General features: G+C 46.1%; 7 protein-coding genes across 7 annotated transcripts; 2 read left to right on the top strand and 5 right to left on the bottom strand. All coding sequences in view use genetic code 12, as the record gives it.

Annotated features, from left to right (window-relative positions):
- Positions 1-973: 973 nt before the first annotated feature.
- Positions 974-2,845, bottom strand: LODBEIA_P50170 (uncharacterized protein; the record flags this gene model as incomplete). Its single annotated transcript, XM_066975303.1, has 1 exon — positions 974-2,845. One exon carries the CDS (start codon positions 2,843-2,845, stop codon positions 974-976), a length of 1,872 nt encoding a protein of 623 aa, XP_066831955.1.
- A 2,645-nt stretch (positions 2,846-5,490) lies between these two features.
- Positions 5,491-11,022, bottom strand: LODBEIA_P50160 (uncharacterized protein; the record flags this gene model as incomplete). The annotated part of the gene is made up of 1 exon (XM_066975302.1): positions 5,491-11,022. The coding sequence occupies one exon, from the start codon at positions 11,020-11,022 to the stop codon at positions 5,491-5,493; it is 5,532 nt and encodes a 1,843-aa protein (XP_066831954.1).
- Positions 11,023-13,002: 1,980 nt separating this feature from the next.
- On the top strand, positions 13,003-14,493 carry LODBEIA_P50150 (uncharacterized protein; the record flags this gene model as incomplete). The annotated part of the gene is made up of 1 exon (XM_066975301.1): positions 13,003-14,493. One exon carries the CDS (start codon positions 13,003-13,005, stop codon positions 14,491-14,493), a length of 1,491 nt encoding a protein of 496 aa, XP_066831953.1.
- A 101-nt stretch (positions 14,494-14,594) lies between these two features.
- Positions 14,595-15,566, bottom strand: LODBEIA_P50140 (uncharacterized protein; the record flags this gene model as incomplete). Its single annotated transcript, XM_066975300.1, has 1 exon — positions 14,595-15,566. One exon carries the CDS (start codon positions 15,564-15,566, stop codon positions 14,595-14,597), a length of 972 nt encoding a protein of 323 aa, XP_066831952.1.
- A 191-nt stretch (positions 15,567-15,757) lies between these two features.
- On the bottom strand, positions 15,758-16,432 carry LODBEIA_P50130 (uncharacterized protein; the record flags this gene model as incomplete). The annotated part of the gene is made up of 1 exon (XM_066975299.1): positions 15,758-16,432. One exon carries the CDS (start codon positions 16,430-16,432, stop codon positions 15,758-15,760), a length of 675 nt encoding a protein of 224 aa, XP_066831951.1.
- A 572-nt stretch (positions 16,433-17,004) lies between these two features.
- Positions 17,005-17,259, bottom strand: LODBEIA_P50120 (uncharacterized protein; the record flags this gene model as incomplete). The annotated part of the gene is made up of 1 exon (XM_066975298.1): positions 17,005-17,259. The coding sequence occupies one exon, from the start codon at positions 17,257-17,259 to the stop codon at positions 17,005-17,007; it is 255 nt and encodes an 84-aa protein (XP_066831950.1).
- A 371-nt stretch (positions 17,260-17,630) lies between these two features.
- LODBEIA_P50110 (uncharacterized protein) lies at positions 17,631-19,187 on the top strand (the record flags this gene model as incomplete). The annotated part of the gene is made up of 1 exon (XM_066975297.1): positions 17,631-19,187. One exon carries the CDS (start codon positions 17,631-17,633, stop codon positions 19,185-19,187), a length of 1,557 nt encoding a protein of 518 aa, XP_066831949.1.
- Positions 19,188-20,606: the final 1,419 nt, after the last annotated feature.

Below are 20,606 nucleotides of genomic sequence, written 5' to 3'. Positions count from 1 at the left end.
TTTCTGTTTTTTTTTTAGACACCGCCCGCTCTTACTCTGCCTTCCCCTCCGCTTCACTTTTCTTTTTATTTTGATCGCTTTCCACCTGGTAAAGTGTTGATCTATTCTTGTTTTCACAAGTCCCCCCTGTCACGGTAAAGCCTTTACCCACGATAAGGTCGAAAATAAAATAAAATAAAGTAAAAGTGAGATAAGAGAAATCTATTGTTGAGGGGCATGAGCTTGGGGAGCCTGTTTTGCTTGTCGACACTCAGTTATAAAGCTAGAAGATACCTCCCGGGCATGGTCATTCAAAATCCAAACTGCCTACCTTGCTCTTCGTCTATTAGTCTATTTTCAAAAAAGAAAACAGGTTGCAGAAATAAATGTTGATCGTCACAGTGTCATTCCAAAAAGTGGCTTAAGCATGTTGGAGAAGTCTGGCCGGCTCGGGTTCGAGATCTCTGCACCTGCTCGGAACGAGACGCGGATGAAACAGAAACGGAGAGCAACCGAAACGTTCCCCACCTCCTCTCGATAACGCATAAACCCCTCGGGGAGGCTTTGTGTAATATATGTCAAAAAAAGAACAAGAGTGCGATTCTTCTTTTTTTGTTAGAGATCGTTGCGCCTGCTTCGTTCAAAACAACATCCCCACTTGAAAATCTAGCGAGTCCAGTTGGTGGAGTTTCAAGATGCATTTGCTGTTGTTGCCGACCAAGTAAGTAGCTGCTTGCAGGTCCAGCCCTGTTGGAAATGAACAAACAAAACAAAAAAAAGAAAAGAAAAGGGAGACCTCCCTTCATTCGAAAACTAGGAAAGAATACGAGGACCAACGACAAACAAAGAAAAGAAAATAGAAAACTCATTTGACAGTGCATAAAGAAACCATCATAATTCTATATAAATATCAACATCAACGGCAGCAACAACTGCTGCAAATTTTCAAGAATTGTAAGAATTGAATATCAAAGACACAGTCTTCGATTCCGTATTAAACCTTTTTCTCGTCCTCTTCCTTCTCGGCGTCATTCGACGTGCGTTGCATCAAGTCTTCGACAAACTCACTGCTGGGCTTATTCTTCTCCAAATCGTATTGGATGTGGTCAAAGCCAGTGTTGCCGGCCCTGCTATTTGTATACCTGATCTTGTGGATTTGCGAGTGGTCAGGCACCAAAGTGTTGCACCTTCTCAATTTGTACCATGGCAAAGTAAACACCTCTTCAATCGACTCCAAGCTTCTTCCTTTCAACTCGGGCAAGAAAAACGCCCAAACGAGCGAGATTGCAAGAACACCCACGAAAAAATAGAAAGCGCCGTAGCTGTTCATGGCAATCATCATCTTGGGCAATGCTTTTGAGTTTCCGTACTGGTTGGCAAAATGCAAAATCATCACCAAGGACTGGGCAAAAGAACGAATGCCCAAGGGGAAAATTTCAGCGCCAATTAAGTATTGAACGGAGTTGAACCCCACTGTCCAAAAAGTTCCACTAAGGAAAATAGCAGCCAACGCGCCCGTGGAAGCCCTTTTTGCCGACCCAACAATCACGGCACCATCGTGAGCAGCTTGTGGCACAACGGTTAGGAAGATGGCATAATACAACAAGCAGCACATTTGGCCAGCGATGCCAATGTACAAGGCGCGCTTCCTGCCCAAGATATCAATGATAAAGAACGCAGAAAGATACGCGGAAACAAACTTGACCACTCCGAGGACGGCAGACATTTTCAACTTGTCAATACCTTTCACACCCACAAGGGCAAACAATTCTGAGGCGTAAATGGTCACTGCGTTTGCGCCACTCCACTGACCAAGCAATTGGGTTGCCCCGGCAATAAACACAAACCTATAAGCAATGCTCTTGGATGTGAAAAACTGCTTGAAAAAAGTGAAAAGGTTTGAGTTTTTCATTGCGTCTCTTTCCAGCATCACTTGCTCATTAATGTCGCTAATCTCAGCCACGATATACGGGTGATCAGTGGGTAATCTTCTCAATTTGGATAGTTTGGCCAATGCCTCTTCCGCTTTCCCCTTTTTCAACAACCATCTGGGACTCTCAACGCTGATAAAGAGCGACAAGATGAAGATCAATCCGGACATGATCAACTTGATGGACAAAGTCACGCGCCATTGCTTGTCATTGATGCCACCTTGAGGCGTGTGGGTGGGGATGTGCAACACGCTACCATAGTTGACAAAGTATCCCAACATGATACCTAAGTAAACGGCACCAGCAAAGATGCAGTTGGCCAAGCCTCGAATGGGACTCGGAGCAACTTCAGACATGTAGACGGGACCAATAGCCGCGGTCTGCCCCACAGCCAAACCTTCAATTAGTCTACCCGCGTACAACTGACCCACCAGCGACGACGTGATTTGGATAATGACACCAACAATCCAAATTACACATACAAACTGCATAGCTCTCACACGCCCCAAAAAGTCAACAGACTTCATGGCAATGATGGCGCCTCCTATAGCACCGAGCTGCACCATGGAGGTGATGTTTGACTTTAAATTGGCCAATTGGTCCTTGGTCTTGCTTTTATCATTCAAGCCAAATCGAGCAATAAACGACGGGTTGGCAATGTTTCCCGATATGTTACCTTCGTCCAAGCCTCTAGCAGCACCAAACAAGCCAAAAAGGAAAATCGAAAGGTACAACGTAGCATTGAAAATCTCTGGTGGATGGTCCGAGGTATCTGCCGTGAAACGAAATCTAGACCTGAACGATTTCTTCTCTGGCGGTGGTGATGTCAAAGGGTTGACATCGGAGTTTTCTTCGTATTTCTTCCTTAAGGAGTCGATGGAAACATTTGGTGAAGCTTCCTTGCAGGCATCCAAATTTCTTGTCGAATCCGACATCGTAGACTATGAATAGAAGGTTTTTCTTTTTTTTTTCCGATAAGTTCTTGAGCGGCACAGATTTAAAACCCCTTCTTTCTCTATGTTGCAAGCTTGAGTTGCAATAGTCTTGAATATTGAAAGAGAGTAACACAGGCTTTAAACCTTAACGCTGTTCCAAGAGGGTGAGGTGAGGGGGGGGGGGGGACTTCATTGGTCTTTTTATACACTCAGAGGTGTGTCAGAGCTTGTTTTTTTATTAACATGGCAATACTCAAACAAGACAGTTTTTGAATGCCTCACAGCGCTCTGCTTACACTTTGCAGCAGTAATTAATCCAACTCTCATTTGCTTACCGCACACACGCTCCGTTTAGATATTGCGTCTTTTTTTTTTATTTATTTAGTTTATTTGCAGTTTACTAAAAGACGAGCAGGAGACGCTCTGATGTAAACGTTTTACACTTCTTCTCCAGCAAGGGCAAAAAAAAACATATCGAGTAGAGTAAATTGATCCTGCGGGGAGGCTCTGAGTCGTTGACATAGATTGGATTGGATATACGACCGCTGTTTTACAACTAGGTGTATTTATTTTTCAACAACGTTTTGTCGCCGTGTTTGTTGGTCTTTGCTGATGATCAGCAGGCACACGGCCACTCGCTTTGCCAGGCAAACAAAAAAAAAAATGGACAACAAGAGCAAGGTCGAGGCCACCGACGAAGTACATAACCGCACTTCTCTTTGTCTTGTCTTCTCTTGCCTCTTTCATCCTTCCCCTTCCTTTGTCTCCCTTGCTCTATACGTCCGCCAGTAAGAGCTAGATGAGTGCTACTGTATTGTTTTCCATGGTTTGCTATTGTCGAGCAACAATGTATCGCTTACTTGAAAGCTATTGTACCCCACGCTCTAAACACCAGGGGATACAGTCTACTAATTAATTGTCATGGGGAAAAAAAGAACATGGTGAACAAGGAAGATCTGCCGTGGTTAGGTTAGCAGAGCTTAGTTGCTAGGTTCACGTCTTTCAACAACCAAAAAAAAAAAAAAATTAGATCGATGACAACTAAAGTTTTTTGCAGTTTCAGGTGTATATAAATTTTGTAAAGGCCCATAGAAGGCACGGTTTGAAGAAGAGCTATTTTAAGATGACTTGAAACCGAGCTTCGAGTTTAGCTTTGTTGGGATATCAAAACAAACCCGGTCCAAGTACATTTTCAACAAAAAGTTGGATGGCACAGCGCATCGTTCCCACATCGTATGATTCCGATTCTGATTGCAAGGTCTGTTGTCCTGTGAGCGTGCCCTTTCCTCCACTCCGAGGGATGCTTCCTCGCTCTAGCAAATCCCACCACGACCAACCTGCTGACAAAAAATACCCTCACAATTATTAGCTCTTGAAACCTCCACTCACCATGGAGAGAGGTTAAACAAGTTGAATGAACGCCTCCCTTCCCCACCTCTCACAGCTGACTCGATTAAAACATAACACAAAGTCGGCTGGATGCCAATCACGGTCTCAGTGATTCGTCATGCTCCCCCAAATAGCGGCTGAAACAAGCATGAGTCTCATAACCACAAATGAAAACACATTAAGCCTCGTGCGTGCTGAAAACGTGACTTCACCTTTTCGCAGTTTTTGCAGCTTTTGCAGTTTTTGCAGCTTTTGCAGCTTTTGCAACTTTTTTAAAGTTGGGGGAGAAATTGCGAGTTTAGTGCATTGGACATGAGCTGAAAGGTGGGGAAGGTTCTTTGGATTTAGGTGATGACCAGACGTGGTTCCTACAACATCCGAGCAAGAAACAAGAAGCAAAAAGGAAAAAGACTTGCTTGCTTCTGTGCTTGCCCGGGTGGTGGCCGATCGCTGTTTACTCTCTGCTTCAAGTTTCTTGCCGTTTCTGTACCCCACTCTTCCCGAATCAATAATGCCAACATTTTCTCAAAAAGGTGGGGAAAAGGCAAAAACTGCGGCAAAAGTGGCCGCTTGATGTAAATTAAGGGATGGCCGTTGTTCAGGTGTTCAGATGTTCAGGAGTCTAGGAGTCCAGGAGTCCAGTTGCGTGTGTGTGTTTTTTTACAAGGTGCAAGTTGCAGATGTTTGTCTTCATGTGGTGAGACCCTTCCTCCCCCCTCCTTTTCCCGGGGCGAGCACGCGATATAGTGACATCCCTTCTTTGATAAATTTTTTGTCATCAGACAGGAAGTAAAGAGAGCTCGTCATCGTGTAAAAGAAAGACAAAGACACGAGTCCGGAGCAGAATGTAGGCACACTTGGATGAGGATCGATTCCTAAGCGCATAGTCTACCCCAACACGGTTTTTTGTTGACTTTGAGTCCTTGCAGCTATAGAGATGGGACTAATTTAACACCGAGAAATATTATCATCAACCATGGTTGGAGAGAAGCGTTATTGGATTGAGTTTCCCATGTAGCGCCTCAATTTCTGACAGGTGCTGATGACGCATTTCTTGGCCTGGTTTCGCTATCGATGAATTTATTTTTTTTGCTACCCCCTCTTTTGACGCAACCACCAAAATCACCCAAATCTCAACACCCAAAACTCAGAGTAGAAGCTGTAGAGCAAGATCGATGCGACTCCGTGGAGCTTGTATGCACAATTACACATTATTAGCCATTCAATACAACTATACCTTTAACCCCACTACAAACTTAATCCTTTCTGGTTTTCTTGATTTTCGGCCTCTCGTCTTCGAATGAGCGCTTTTTTTCGTTCTTTGGTAAGCTCAGGTTTCGTGCTCTTGGCTCAGGTCTAGCAATCTCGGGCCGTTTAGCTATCACGGCCTCTTTTCCGATTTGCGGCCTTGAAGCTAAAGTTTTGATCTGCGGTTTTGGTTGTTGATTTTGCAATTGATTAGCGGGAGCTGCAGTGGCTGTCGTTTTTACCGGTGTTGCCTGCGTTGGTGCTGCTGCTTGTAACGGTGCTTGTGATGGTGCTTGTGACGGATTCAGCTCTGGTGTGACTTGCCCCCCTGATTCCGGTGTCACTAGCGTGGGCTTCAGTTGAGCCGTTTCAACTTGCACTTGCGTTTGCAGTGGTGCAGCGGTTGTGGTTGATGTTGTTGTTGTTGGTGATGATGATGATGACGATGGTACGACATGTGCTGGAGAACCAGTGGGGTTTTCAGTTGCTGGCTGCTCTTGTCGTGCTGGATTCGTCAATGACAGATTGGGTTCATTTTGCTGAGAATTCTCCATGCGGAGGGTCAACGGGGACTGCATTTGAGAATTGCCCGACAGTGTGGCTGAATGCGGTGGCGCAACACTATGCGCAGACTGTGGTACTTGATTAAACACATGCTCTGCAATGACTGGAACCACAGACTGCTGAGATGCATTGTTTTTTGGCTGCTGTCGTGTTTGTCCCGTGGGCGTTGACGTTGGTGCTTTAGCGGCGGCAAGCGAGGATTTGTCCAGCGGTGCAGGCGAAGTTTTAGGCTCCAGCGACTCTGTCAGCAGAGGAACAGCAGGAGGCGCTGCTCTCACTCTTGTAGAGCCACCCCCGTTTTCATAATTTTCCAATTTCCTGCTCAAAATCTTCATTCTAAACTCCAATTTCTTTTCAACGGACACCCTCACTTTATCCTTCTCTTCCTCTATCCTTTTTTGAAACTCGTCTTGTGTTTTTTTCAAAACGCCTTCCAATTCCTTATACTTCTTCTGACTCTCCTGCAATTCTGCTGCACCGGGTGCCTTTGCCGGATCCGGGTTGTTGAATTTCATCTTTGCCAATCTTGACACCAACTCATTCTTTTCCTTAACCAAAGTTGCACTTTGCTCCCGCACAGCTTTGAGCTCTTTGCTAAGCGCCGCAATTCTCTCCAGATCTCTCGCATCAACGTTGGTTGCGCCAGAGCTTGCCTCCTTGGATTCCTTTGATTCCTTCGAGTCTTTCGAGTCCCTGGAGGATAATTTGCCCACCAACTCTTCGTATTTCTCTTGCAACTGTTGTATCTCCGCATTCTTCGCCTTGGTGACATCCTCCACCTTGGAGTCTAGCTCACTTCTCAACTGCCTGATTCTCTCGTTTGCTTTCGTTTTCAACTTATCCATCTGTTCCTGCATTTTAGCTATTTCAGATGCTGGTGTTTTTTGCGCTTCTGAAGGAGGGGGTGGGGGTGCTGCTGCAGGAGCGTTGGTTTCCTGTTGGCGAGCCCCGACATTCTTTAACAAGTTGGTTAAACGAGTTGTCTCCTCGGTGAGCATCCTCACCCGCTGCAGCTCAAGATCAAACTGGGCAAGCTTGTTTTGATAAGTCTGTTTTGCGTTTTCTAGCTCTGACTGTAGTCTCGTGACAACCGAGTTCATGTTGGAGATTACTTCGTTCTTTCTGCCATTGTCCTGCGTCAACAGGTTCACGCTTTCCCTCAAAGCACTTAGCTGGTCCAACTGAGTGGTCAAGTTGGCATGCTCCGCCACGTCTGCCCCTAGATTTATGGAAGCCTGCTGTTGTCCGTTTTGGCGTGACGATACTTCATTTTGCAACGATTCGATTTTAACCCGCAAGGCAACATTTTCCTCTTCCAACACGGGCAATCTGGCATCGCTTTTTTCCTTTTCGCGGCGCAAGAAGCCGATTATTTGCGAGATTTCCTCGGGCCTGTCAGAACTGGGGCCGTGCGCGCTTTTGCTAACCTCGATTTGACCAAGCAAAAGTCTATTCTGCTCTTCCAACTCGGCGACTCTTGTTGAGGTCTTGGAACTGGCCTGTTGAAGCTCAAGTTTATCGGATAAGAGTCTCCGTTCAGTCTCACTGAAAGATTCCCGGCTTCTCTGTATCTGTGCTTCCAACGCTTTGATGCTATCCTCCTGTTCTTCCGCTTTGGCTTTCAAGATATCAATTTGCTGATGCAAACCGCGCGTTTTGGAGTTATCGGCCTTGATTCTGTTTTCCAACTCTCTTGCAAAAGTCTTCAGATCAATCAATTCTTGGTTGGTTTTGTCCAACTGAAGTTGGAATCTCTGCTCTACCTTGTCATACTGGTCAACCTTTTCCTGGTGTAACCTTAGTTTCGACCGAGCTTCATTCAACTCCTTCAAAAACGTCTTTCTTGTGTTGTTCTGCTCCTCGATCTTGGAATTAATCACTTGAGTGAGTCGTGTGATTTCTGCATCAGCCGAAGCCTTTTCCAATCCTTTCGATGCTAGTGCTTGCTCCGATTCCCTCCTTTCCTTCTCAAGCAATTTTTCTTTCTCCTGTATTGAACTTGCAAGCTCGGAAATGCGGTCTCCTGCTTCCTTCAACTCTTCCTTTAGTTGCTCCACCTCTGCCTTGGTTGGGAAGTTTGAAGTGGCACCCCCCTGGTGGTGGTGCAAGTCTGCTAGTAGTCGTTCTTTTTGCAACAATTCGTCTTTGGTGTGCAACAACTGCAAGCTCAACTGGTTTATTTGCTCTAACTTTGTGTTCTGAGACTTGATGGACATCTCGGATTGGCCCGATAGAATTTGAGATCGCTCCTGCGCCTCGGAAAGCTTTTGCTGTAATGACTGGTTTGTCCTGGTGTACTCACTCATCTTTGCTGCCAACGCGCTCAACTCCTCTTGTTTATCTCTAATAATGGCCAGCAAATTCGACACAAGCTCTGATAAATGCTGCTTGTCGCCCTGCAAGGTCGAGATTGCGCTCTCCAAAGTCTCTTTCATTGCTTTCCCGTACGAGATCTCGTGCTGCAAGGTGCTGACATTGATCCTGCATTCCGCAATCTCGGACTTGAGGTTGTTGACCAACTTTAGCTGCTGGTCCAACTCGGTTTGAAGCTTTTCAGAGCGTGACCTCCAAAAGTCGGTTTTCGATTTGGACTGGTCCTTTTGCTCCTGCTCCATTTCCACAGACTTCTGCAAAATCGATGCCCTCGATTGTGCACGCTCTGCTGTCTTTTCCGCCGCCAAGAGCTTAGACGCAAGATCAGCGTTTGATTCTTTGACTTCACGCAACTCTCGCGATATTCGGCTCAAGGCTTCTGCTGATTCATCCTTGAATTTCTGTAGCTCAAGATCCGGCTCCTTTAAACCAGCGCCAGATTCATTGGCAGAGCCATTCAGAATGATACGACTGAAAGCGTCCCTCTCCTTTGTGAGATTCCGGACTTGTGCATTGACATTTTCCAACTCGCTCTCTAGCATCAAGACTGCTTCCTGGGCTTCCTCAATAGCCACCGTCTCAGAGTGATCGAACTCTGCTTCCCGCAGTTCCAATCTCCCTGAGAGCTGTCGCACCGCGAGCAATAGTTCCTCGTTCCGCTGTTGGAGTTCCACAATGTTCTTAAAGTCCAAAAGCCTCTCGGTGATGAGCTTATCCGTGTCCGACTCATAGCACTCTTCCGTGTTCCCCGTGCGGTTTATAATGCCTTCAATAGTTGACTTTTCGCTCGCGGTTAAAGGGCTCTCATTTCCATCTCTTATTTTCGAGTGAATCAACACAAAGCACAACTGCCGCCCCACGTCCTTGAGCAATTTTTTCAATCTTGATACTTCCCTGTCAGTTTCTTGTACTGACGAGTTCATGTACTTGAGTTTCTTCTCCAACTCAACTTTCTCCTGGCGTAATGAACTCATCTGCTTTTGCATGTCCGCAGTATGATTGTCATAAAACTCTTTTTGGTCCCGGTAATTCGACATGACGATTTTCAACGAATCCAACTCTGTAACAAAGCCTTCCATTTCTTTTTCCAACTTTTGCTTCTGAGTGCGCTCAAAGGTCATTTCCCTTTTAACATGCATGTATTCCGAGTATAAGGACGCAAGGGAGATACCGCCCTCGTGAATGCCAACCAATCCGTCTTCCAGATTATTCTTTCCAGCTAAAGCACCTTCGGCGCGAGCTAGCCGCTCCTGCAAGTCGTTGATCTCTTCCTGCTGATCCGACACTGTTACTTCAAGAGCCGATACGGCCTCGTCCGAGGTTTTCTTTATGCGATCCGTGTAGGCCTCGAGCTGCTGTATTCGAGCCTGCCTCAGGTCCGATTGGATTTTCGTCAAGTCAATCAATTCTTGCTTTGCACTCAACTCCTGGTGTAACCGTGACTCTGCTTGGGACAACTTGGCTTCAAGCTTTGAACTTTCTTTTGACGCCGATGCCAACGAAGCCCTTAAACTGGCAATTGTCGACTCGTGGCCCTTTGCCAATAGCGTCAAGCTTTGAACCTCAGCTTGCAAGTCCAGAGATATGGAGCCATTGGCTATTTCCACAGACTCCTGCTTCTTGAGCAACTTGGAGTACTTGGCTTGCGTAGACTTTAGTTCCTCGTCGTACCATTTGGTCTGGCTTTTCAAGTAGGACACTTCGTTTTGCGTTTTGGCTAACTCCATGCTGGTTGTAAACTTTTCCTGCTCGTATCTTCCAATCTCGAGCCGGAGGCTGTTTAATTCCTTGCTCTGGCTGATGTTTTTGGATGACAAGCCCTCCACCTGGTTTAGAAATTCCATCTCGAGTTTGCTTTGCGACTCCTTGAGGTCCTTCAACTGCGAGTCCGCTTCGTATTTCAGACGAAGAGCCAGTGTCAATTGCGCATTTGCTTGCACGCTGTCGTCTTCGACCTCCTTGAGCCGCTCTTCCTGCTGTTTGAATTGCTTCCGTAGATTTTCATTTTCAATCTTCATGGTGTGGATCAAATCGTCGGCCGTAGAAAACCTCTGTTGAGCATTCTCAACGAGGACTTTATTAGCATCCAACGTTGACTGGAGCTGGTCATTTCTCGACATCATTTCTCCAGCCTTTTGTAGAAGCCGGGTAATAATGTCGTCGTCGTCGTGGTCGACCAGCAGATTGCCTATCTGATCGAGCTTCAAGATTTGGCCTAGTTTAGTCAACGACTCGTTAAATCGACGAGGCTCAGCTTGATTCTGGTTGTCTTTTGCGAGATGAATCGAGGCGGGTGTATGGACATCTTTGTGTTTGTGGGCAGGGTGGTTTGCATCTCGCTTTGCATCAACCGCACCCTTATCCAGGGCCGAGGTGAATTGGGGAGCCGGTTGTGTTGAATTGGCCTCCTCGTACGTGCCGCGATTGGCGGTTGTGTTCTCACTGGGGGCAGACGGGCTTTTGGGAACAGAAGCAGAAACAGAAACATGTCCGTCACTGTTGGCAGATCCTCCAGATGCAAGTGTGTTTCCTGCCTGCTTGTCCTCCTGCGTTGTGCTGGAGTCGCTTGTCAATTGCTTAAGCGGCAAGTTACCATCTCCCATAGTCGCTCGATATAAAAAAGAGAGGATGGCTTGGGCTGAGATTGCGCTTTGGAGGAGTGGTGGTGATGAAGGTGGTGAATGCGCTACACAGTACCGGAGGTGCTTCAGTTTTGATCGAGTGACATGTCGGATATTCGCTCTTTTTGACACTGAAGAAATGACATTCAAGAAAGTTGGAGACAGAGCGCGCAACGTACTCTACCCACGTCATAAGCCAGCTGGCCCATGCATATCTTTCATGTACATATATCTGAACATATATTTATACATGTATACGCTTATACATATATATGTTTATATATGTTCTTCGAGAAGAATGCGCCAACTTCGAAACTGTCGTGAATCAGCATAATTTTTGGATAAGCTGACAATCATCGTGTTCAGCCTATTTGTTGGTATGCATGCACCTGGAGAGAGAGAGAGCCATTCACTAGACGGCTCTAGAGTAGAGATATGTGTAACACACCACGAAGCTCTAAGGTGTAGAAGTCCAGTTTTCCAATACTCTCTGGCGGGACGGGTAAGAGAATATCAAATAATTTGGAGTTGTACTGCAAAAGGGCGTGATCCAACTCTCCCGAGGCTACGATCTGGGTTCGGAGAGTGATTGATTTTTTTGATTTTTTTACTGTAATGAAAGTCTGTTTACCAATCGAAGTTACTCCTTTAATTTCATTGTAGATTAGTTCGCAAGGTTTTGGAACGCCGCTGGAGCCTGACCTGGTTGACTCAAGAAGAGATGTCAGAGATGTCAATAGGATGGCAATAGTGTTGGTTGCTGGTGTTGGTGTCCGCGGAGTATACAGGTGTCGGTGGCGTGTCGGTAGCGCTGCCGCTCTTTTGACTGCGTTAGGGCTTAGCCCTAATTTTTTTCTACGCTCGTGACTCTGGGTCACGAACTGCCCGCTACACAGTGGGTGGCACACAGAGTGCGAAAGCGAGTGCGAGACAGGGGCAAAAAATGTTTCTTTGCGTGAAAGTGTAGCCTGGTGAAACTTTTCAACCACCTTTCATAGTACAACCAAGCAAGGATGATTGAACCATCATTGAAGGCCTTGGCCTCAAAATACAACTGTGAGAAATCGATCTGCCGTAAATGTTACGCTAGACTTCCACCAAGAGCTACAAACTGCCGTAAGAGAAAGTGTGGACACACAAACCAATTGAGACCAAAGAAGAAGTTGAAGTAGTGGTTTCTGCTACAAAGAGAAAAAAACTTCAGCGGGAGATATTCAGCCAGATTTGATTATACAAAAGCTGCGTTATGTTAAAAGCTTGACGAGAATGAGCATTGCCGAGTTTTTGGTGTCAAATAGGGAGATATAGATCATGAAAATCAATGTATTTGTTTAATTGCATATTGTGAAGAGGCTGAATATGGACAAGTCCCACGAGGAAAGGAGAGAAACGATATTCTACCGAAGTGGAAAGAAAAGAACAAACGGACGAACGAACCAGTGAGCAGGCTACAGCTAGGGGGGGATTATGAACGACACAGTCATTTGGATCGAAGTGAGTGCTGCAACTTGGCCATGACTCTGTTGCCAACAGATCACTCTCGAAAGGAAAACAAAGGGAAAAGACTTGTCGAAACCTTGGCTCCCCGATGCTAGTCCTTTGTTCGTGCTAGTATTAGCTCACGCCATGGGGTTTTTCTTCCATGGAGAGTTGGCAGTTTGATCTCAGGCGCTCTGGCCAGACGTCTCTACTGCTTCCGCGACACAGTCCACCAACTCTTGCCCCCTCTTTTTTCTACAATTCTTGGTCTCTTTCTTTGTGGGTACGAGTGACTACATCTAGTACCGGCTCACCCGGCCACTGGCTGGCTTGCTTGCTTGCTTGACAGTGGTGGAACCTAAGCACTTTGGTGGTTCAAACATGGTAGCAGTTCTCTAGCCCTTCCAAAGCAGGGTCCCCTCCACCACCCATGTTCTTCCAGGAGGTTGCCAGAGTGGGTCCGTAGTCATGAGCCTGTTCCTAATGCAGCGGAGATTGTTCTCGCTGTCAATTCATCTTTTCAAGCCGTTCAAAGTTGCCATTGTCGGCACGGGCCCCGCTGGTTTTTACACGGCACACCACTTGTTGAACAAGTCGAGCCGGGATAAGAAGATCCATCTCGACTTTTTTGAGAAATTGCCCGCTCCGTTCGGGCTAAGTCGGTATGGAGTGGCTCCCGATCACCCCGAGGTCAAGAACTGCGAGGAGTTTATGACCAATCTAATGAGCCAGTTTGGTTCCTCTGGTCGCCATAAAGTGCGGTTTCTAGGAAACGTTGAGATTGGTAAAGATGTTAAATTGGCAGATCTCGAAAAGTACTATAATGCGATAGTGCTCGCGTACGGGGCAACATCCAGCGACAACAGCTTGCAAATACCAGGGGAGGATTTGCCAGGGGTCATTTCTGCCCGGCAGTTTGTAAACTGGTACAATGGCCAGCCGGACTGTTATCAAAAGGGCAACGAGTACACGCCGCCTCCATTGGACAAGATAGAAAACGTGACAATCATTGGGAACGGCAATGTTGCGCTCGACGTGGCAAGGATCTTGTTGGCCGATCCGAAATCTCACTGGAAACCCACGGACATTTCTGTTGACGCAGAAGATCTCCTTGAACGGAGCACAGTTAAAAATGTTAGAATTGTAGCGAGAAGAGGAATCTTGGAGTCTGCGTTTTCCAATAAGGAAATAAGGGAGTTGTTTGAGTTGAAAGACGCCAAGTTTCTTCCCGTGGATGCAAACTTGCTTCAGGGCGTGTCGACAAAGAAGCTCGGCAGGGTTGACAAGAGAAGAGTGGCACTACTTGAAAAGTACAATACGTCTCCACTGGCCAAAGACCAGGGCAAGCGCACTTGGACTCTAGACTATTTGCTAAGTCCAGTGGAATTTTGCGCCGACGCAAAGGGACAACTAGCGTCAACAAAGTTTGTCAGAAATCGAGCCATAGATGACCCGCTTTTGCCTGGCCAAGTTGCCCCAACTGATGAATTTGTTTCTTTTGATAACCAGTTGGTCATCCTCTCCATAGGATATAAGGGAACTCCAATTGCAGGATTCGAAGATCTTGGGATCTGGTTCGAGAAAAACAAGCTCCATAATAAAGGGGGAAGAATCTTATCGCAAATATCTGAAGGAGAGAATGATGTCAACTCCACCTACAAAAAAGGTTGGTACACCTCTGGTTGGATCAAAAATGGGCCAAAGGGGGTGATTGCAACAACGATGATGGACTCTTTTGACACGGCCGAGAATATTTTGGAGGATTTGACCAATGGGGCTTTCATTGAGGTCGACGAAGACGCCGCCGACATTATGGACTCAGCAGATTTGGCCTCGTCTCCGGTCGCAGAGACGATTGTGCAATGGAACAATTGGGAAAAACTAAATGCATATGAGTTACGGAAGGGGAAAGAAATGGGCAAGAGCAGGTACAAGGTCTGTAATAAAGAAGAAATGTTAAATATTTCTAAATGATAAATTTTTTTTTAAAAAAAAAGGAAAATAGATTTCATTTTGTTTCGCTTTGTTTTTTTGGCTTTTTTGAATTTTTTTGTTTTATCTTTACTTTTTTGGAGTCAGCCTTTGCAACTCGTAATTTTCCTGAAATAATGTGTGTGCTCAAACTTCCCCAATCGTTCGGGCCAGAGCGATGATGGCCGAAGATGTATGTTGAAATTTCGTTTCCAAAATAAATTGCTATGGTCCATCCCTCGCCTGTCTATGTCGCACTCCTCATGCGGTAATTCTCTCTTGTCGATAAAATACTCAAACCCCGAATGGCAGTATAGCGGTGGGAGAGATGGTATAATGTCGTGCCGGTGTACCACTCTGATGAATCCTCTGGTGAAGTCCTTCTCCAATTCGATTCTGCATGCAACTTCCTCTGTATCAAACAAGGAGTCGGCAAAGTCGGCGAATTCTTGGTTCCCGACACGTGGGCCGCCAAAAGTCACAACCAACGGGTCGTATCCAAGCAACATAAACTCGATCCCGCACATGACGGTGAACGCAGCGCCTAGCGAGTGGCCAATGACGAGAAACGTGTAGTCTGGGAACTGATTCTTCATCTTGACGCCGGCGCTGATGATGGCGCCAGAGTTGTCTTTCAAAAACTGGTAAAAGCCGCGGTGCACTTGGCAGCCCTTGCATTTTTTTTGGATGAAAACAGGACTATCGGTAAAGCTGTCGTCGTAAACAATAGGAGTGTACTTGATGGGCATGAAGTTCAAGTCGGTGGCCCAGTCACGATTCGATACTGATCCCCTAAACACCAAGATGATGGACTTGCGTTTCCTGTCCACGGCGTAGAATCCAGTCCCCACTTCGTTCATCGTGTTAAAGTCAAAGATTCTAATGATTTCAACATCCTTCAACATCGAGTTTTTGCACGCCTTCAACGTGCAGTTGGTCGCGGGATCGCCTAGTCGACCTGGGGACAACCCCTTTGTCACGCAATACCCCACAGACGCTAGATTGGCAAACTGCACCAACTTTATATAATCGTTCGCTTCGCCGGCGGCTGGCCGACAGAATGCTAAGCCAACCATCACTAGCAAGAATATTAGGTTCATCATTCGTGGTGCGTGTTTCCACGTAAAGTAAAAAAAGGAAATCGATAGACACCCCCCAGACGTTCCAAAACTGAAAAAATGAAAAATGAAAAACGAAAAATGAAAAAAAAACAATAACAAAATGAAGACGAAAGTGAATTGTGAAAATTTGGCAGCTGCCGTTAATGTTATGCACATCTCAGCTCAAGATGCAACTTATTGCATTTCACGCAACAAAAATACAAGCCGCAGGAGGGGCAACGTGAGTAGCTAGATTGGGAACCACAAATGCAACAAAGACGTATTTTCGGTCTTGGTCTTTCCATTTTCCGTGGCTTCCCCTCGGTCTCGCTGTAATCTAGAAATTGGTAGTTGAGTGAAAGAATAGTGTTGACCGAGATTAGGTTTCTCTCCTCTTCGTAATACAGATTCAAGTTTCTTCGAGCAGCCAAGATCCTTTTCGTGGCAGGAGTTGTTCCCAATCTTGACTTTTGAGATGCGTGACGTGGATCCCTCGAGGCGCGGATGCCCGTGTACTGGAAATTTTTGGGCAACTCAAAGCCCTTGCCAGAGCTTTCTTGGTTCAACTCAGATACCCTTTTCTGAACAGATCTCTCCAACTGAATCTGTTGCGCAGATTTTAAGGAGCCATTATCCTTGGAAGCAGAGTTGGACTGGGTTTGAGCGTTGAAAAGCTGGTTGAGGTTGTAGTTCACTTTGGCCCTGCCTTTTTGGGCAGAGTCGGCGCCACTCTCGTCAGCGTATCTGTTTCCACTCAGCCGAGCACTGAGGTTGACCGAAGAGCTAAAGTATACTGTCTTTGCATTGGTATTGATGGATTTAGGAACCTCTTCGACTAGCATCGTGGAGCAGAGAGTAATCTCTAGTGTGGCCCGCGCGCAGCACCCATAACTGTTTTTTTTTTTTTGGTCCTTTATTTATTTTCCATTCTCCATTTAAGGGTGGCAGCGCTGGAGTTCAAAGACCTCGTGATTCAATGCATTGTTTTATGGAGTTGACTATATCTATTTACACGCTAGAGTTGGTGAAAGAACGAGGGGGGGGGAGGGAGGAAGATGGAGGAAATGGATAGAGGGGTGAAGGAAGTATGGCATCCACATTTGCATCAAGTAAGCAGCTTGCAACAAAAAACAAAAATGGGAGCCTCCTTGGGCAAATTGTGTCCCCGTGTGCGTGTGTGTGTGTGATTTGAAACCCTTGAAGTCTGACATTTGTTCCTGCCAGATGTCCCCCCGGCCCCCTTCCAATGTACGCTTGTTTCGTCAATGAAGTATATATTGCAACAGGGAGTATCACCGCCAAACAACCCTTGTCTTCGTCCTATCTTCGTTAACAACAAAAAAAAAAACAAGAAAAAAGAACAAGACATTTCGGACACCACGCCATCTATTTCTCGGGGGAGAACCGCACCAGGTTACTTCGATCGTTCGATTTCGTCGTGCGAAAATGGTTGGTCTTCCCTGGCCTTATCCAACATGGGCTTTATTCCCTGTTTTTCCAAGTTTGCGTTGATGCAGGAGATGTAGGTGTCCCAGAACTCCGAACACTCGTTCTCCATCGATTTTCCTTTCAAAAACTTTTCAGTGTACCATTTGTTGAAACAGTCGTCGTATGCTTTCTTGGCTGGAGTACACTCGGGGGCGAAGGATACTGACATGATGTTTCCCATAACTGTTGAAACCTATGTGAAAAAGCTTGCCAATTTGACTCTGAACCAACGGTTTCTGTTTTAACTCCACATGAGGGACTCTTGTTGGAGAGGACATTTGAGGTTTGAAGTTGAGTATAGTCGAGCGCAGTGGGGTGCTACCACATGCTTGCTGGAAAAATGTCGTGGAGTGCCGACAATTAATTGCGACATTCCCGTAGAATGTCGTTGCGGTTGTGTTTTGGATTATCTCATGACGCGTAAACAAAAAAAAAAAAGGCACGACAAGCACCACCTTCACCCTCATCAAACGTCAAACGTCAAACTACACACTTCAAAACCGAACGTCGTTGGTGTCTGTATCTCAAGATCTTGCTATAAAATAAAAAAAAATGAAAAGACTATCGATAGCGCCATCTGCCTCGAGAAGGAAGTCCGGCATTTCCCTTGAGGACCAGAAAGCCAGACAGGAACTAGAACAGCTAGATCAGGACACCACCTTGGTGCTCCAGGGGATCGATAAAAGCCTTTCGAGAGCCAATGCCATTATCAACGGTAAACTAAAGTCGGTGCTACAGGAGTACATAGTGCAAAGCTCGAGGATCAACCAGCACTGCGGGTTTTGGAAGAAATTCTTTGAGCTGTCCGCCAACGTGGTTCTTGACAGCTACGAAGCGCCAATTGCCGAGGTCAACGACGCGAATTTGCTCCATGATGTGGATGGAGTAGAAGACGTAGGAGGAGAAGAAGGAGAAGAAGAGGAAGAATATGAAGAAGAAGAGCGACAGGGAGGTTCGCTAAAACCTTTTTCAGGATCCAATGTCAAGAATCCACATGTTCGGGCCATCATCGAAGAAGGAAGTCCCACATGGTCCACCGAGCAAACCAATCTATCAAAGGCAACCTCGTCTACTCCTCAGAGATCCGGCCGCTCTGGTGGCCAGCAGCGAACGAGGTTTGCTCTTGGAAATGACATCATCAAGGGGACGAAATTGATGGAGACGGTCAATCTCCAGCACCCGTCATCGAATGTTGGGCCCAGGCAGTCGCCGCCAGAGAGAGGTTCCCCCATACGAATCCAGACCATCAGACGGTCTCTCGATGCGTACCAGCGGGTATCGATCTCGCCTCGGAAGTATAGAACCCCGATTTCAAGTAGATCAGAGGCTATGCAGAGCATGTTGAACTCGTCTCCAACGTTCCCTGAACCACCGGTGTTGAAATCCGATATACCAAGTGAAGCGTCGCGACTACCAAACACAACGTCTCCTCACCGCAGTAGCGATGTCGAGCCGCACTTGCGAAGATTTCCAAATACCCCCAAATATGCTGGCATAGGAAGCGGGTCGTCGCATGGAACCCCTTTGGTGCGTGCGCTTGTGCGCGATGAAGGAGATAGTGGGTTGCAGCCGCCGCAGTTGGAAACGAGCAGCCAAATAAGCACCCACGCAGCAGCATTGATCGATAGCGAGTCGAGTTCGGAGCAGTTGCCGGTTTTCAACACCATCGAGTTGACTAGCAGTGGCAGGCGGCAGGCGCAGGTGGAAAAAGAACCCCTTAGCAAGAGACGACGCGTTGATGATGCTGATGGTGAAGAAGAAAAGGGAAAAGCAAAAAAAGATGAGGAACATGAAATAGATAAAGGAGATCTAGTAGATGAAGACGAAGAGGGCAATGTATTTTATGAAAAAAAGGATCGCATGCTGCCGGAAGGTAATGAGAATCCCGAGGGCGAGGATGCCAGCCATTCAAAGTCGATCTCGCAGATATACGCCGAGGAGATATCAAAGTTCAGACATCAAGAATACGCGGGCGGAGAAGTAGAAGAGACTGAAGCAGTGGAGGAGATAACGGTAGGCGCGAATCAAGATGGCAATGATATCACAGAGGGCTCCACTGCTGATTTGGGACCACTCAAGGAGAGATGGAAGTACTTCTCTGCTCTCTAGAGCAAGGGACGGCATGGGGACGGAGGAGCGGGGGTGATGCAAGTTATTTTGCCTCGCTTATCAAAACTAACCTTAACGAAACGAAGTTATGTTGGTGGGAAGGGGGAAATTTTACTTTAGATAGATTTCCATGAATCCCTGTTCCGAGTCCACGTTGGCTTATCAAAAGAATCGTAGATTATCGTTGCACTTGTGAGTTCCAGCTAGCTCTCCTTCCCTATTTTTTTTTCTTCCCCCAAGCTCGAAGCTTATTTTATGCCACTTCTTCATCAGTAACCTGTGTTCACATTGACAACACGTGGACAATACTTTGTTTCAATTGTGGACTGGCCATGGTCTTGTATCAAAAAAATGTATTGCTAAGAATACTGCACTCTTTAGAGGAGTCTACCGTCGTCGCCCTTTGTCAAGGAGGGCTGCGTTGAAGATGAAAATGCGTAAAATACTCAAGTCTCTCCTAGGGATCTGCGGACACAGTAATTGTAAACTCGAAACTGGGACTCAGCAAATCCAAGGGGTAGCTTTCGACCTTAAAGCTTACATTGGGATTTTTCTCTTGACTCCCTGTTTTCTTCTTTTCTTGATGACCTAGCGGTGCTTCTGTTGGACCAAGATGGCCCCCAAGGACTCAAGACCAAGGACTCAAGGCCCAGGACTCGGGGACTCGGGGACTCAAGACCCAAAACGAGTGTGCCGTTCGTGGAGATGACAAATATACAGCCTCTCATTGGCTGGAACATTTACGTAAGCAGGTTTGTTTTTCCTGCTCAGATGATGTTTGATGATGCTGCAAATTGCAAAAAAAAAAAACAAAATAAAAAAAAAAGAGCATAAGCAAAAGCAAGAGAAGAAAAAAAAAAGAAAGCTTGTGTATATTTTGAATACACTCATAAAAAGGTCAATCATTCACGACTGCAACTCGGATCTCTTTTACTATAAATAGGCGTGTAAGTGCCCCCGTCCTCTCTGTCAATCTTTTTCATTTCAAAATCAATTTACCCCTAAGAGACCTTCATTAGCTTAGTGGTTAAAAGCAAAGAACAGAAAGAGCAACAAAGAAAAAGATAGAAGGAAAGATGGTTTGCTCAGCTAGTGAATGTGTTTGCGCTCAAAGATCAACTTGCTCATGTGGAGCTCGTCCAGCATTGAAATGCAACTGCGATAAAGCAAGCGTGGAAAACGTGACGCCAAAGGCCAGCGATGCTTGTTCGTGTGGGTTGAGAAACAAGGATAGTTGTACATGTGGTGCTAATGCTAGTTGCGATGGTCACAGAGATGGTGAAGTTGACTTTACCAATTTGAAGTAGAGTGCAATCGAGACGCGTTGGTAGATTGGTTTTCGACATCCACACCAGAACTATTAGTATTTGCTTGTTTTGTTTGTTTTTTTCAAGTTGTATTTGTCATTGGCATGATATG

This window comes from Lodderomyces beijingensis, assembly GCF_963989305.1.
Source record: "Lodderomyces beijingensis strain CBS 14171 genome assembly, chromosome: 6".
Taxonomy (NCBI): Eukaryota; Fungi; Ascomycota; class Pichiomycetes; order Serinales; family Debaryomycetaceae; genus Lodderomyces; species Lodderomyces beijingensis.
The sequence above is the reverse complement of the archived record's forward strand: the minus strand, read 5'-3'. Positions and strand labels throughout refer to the sequence as shown.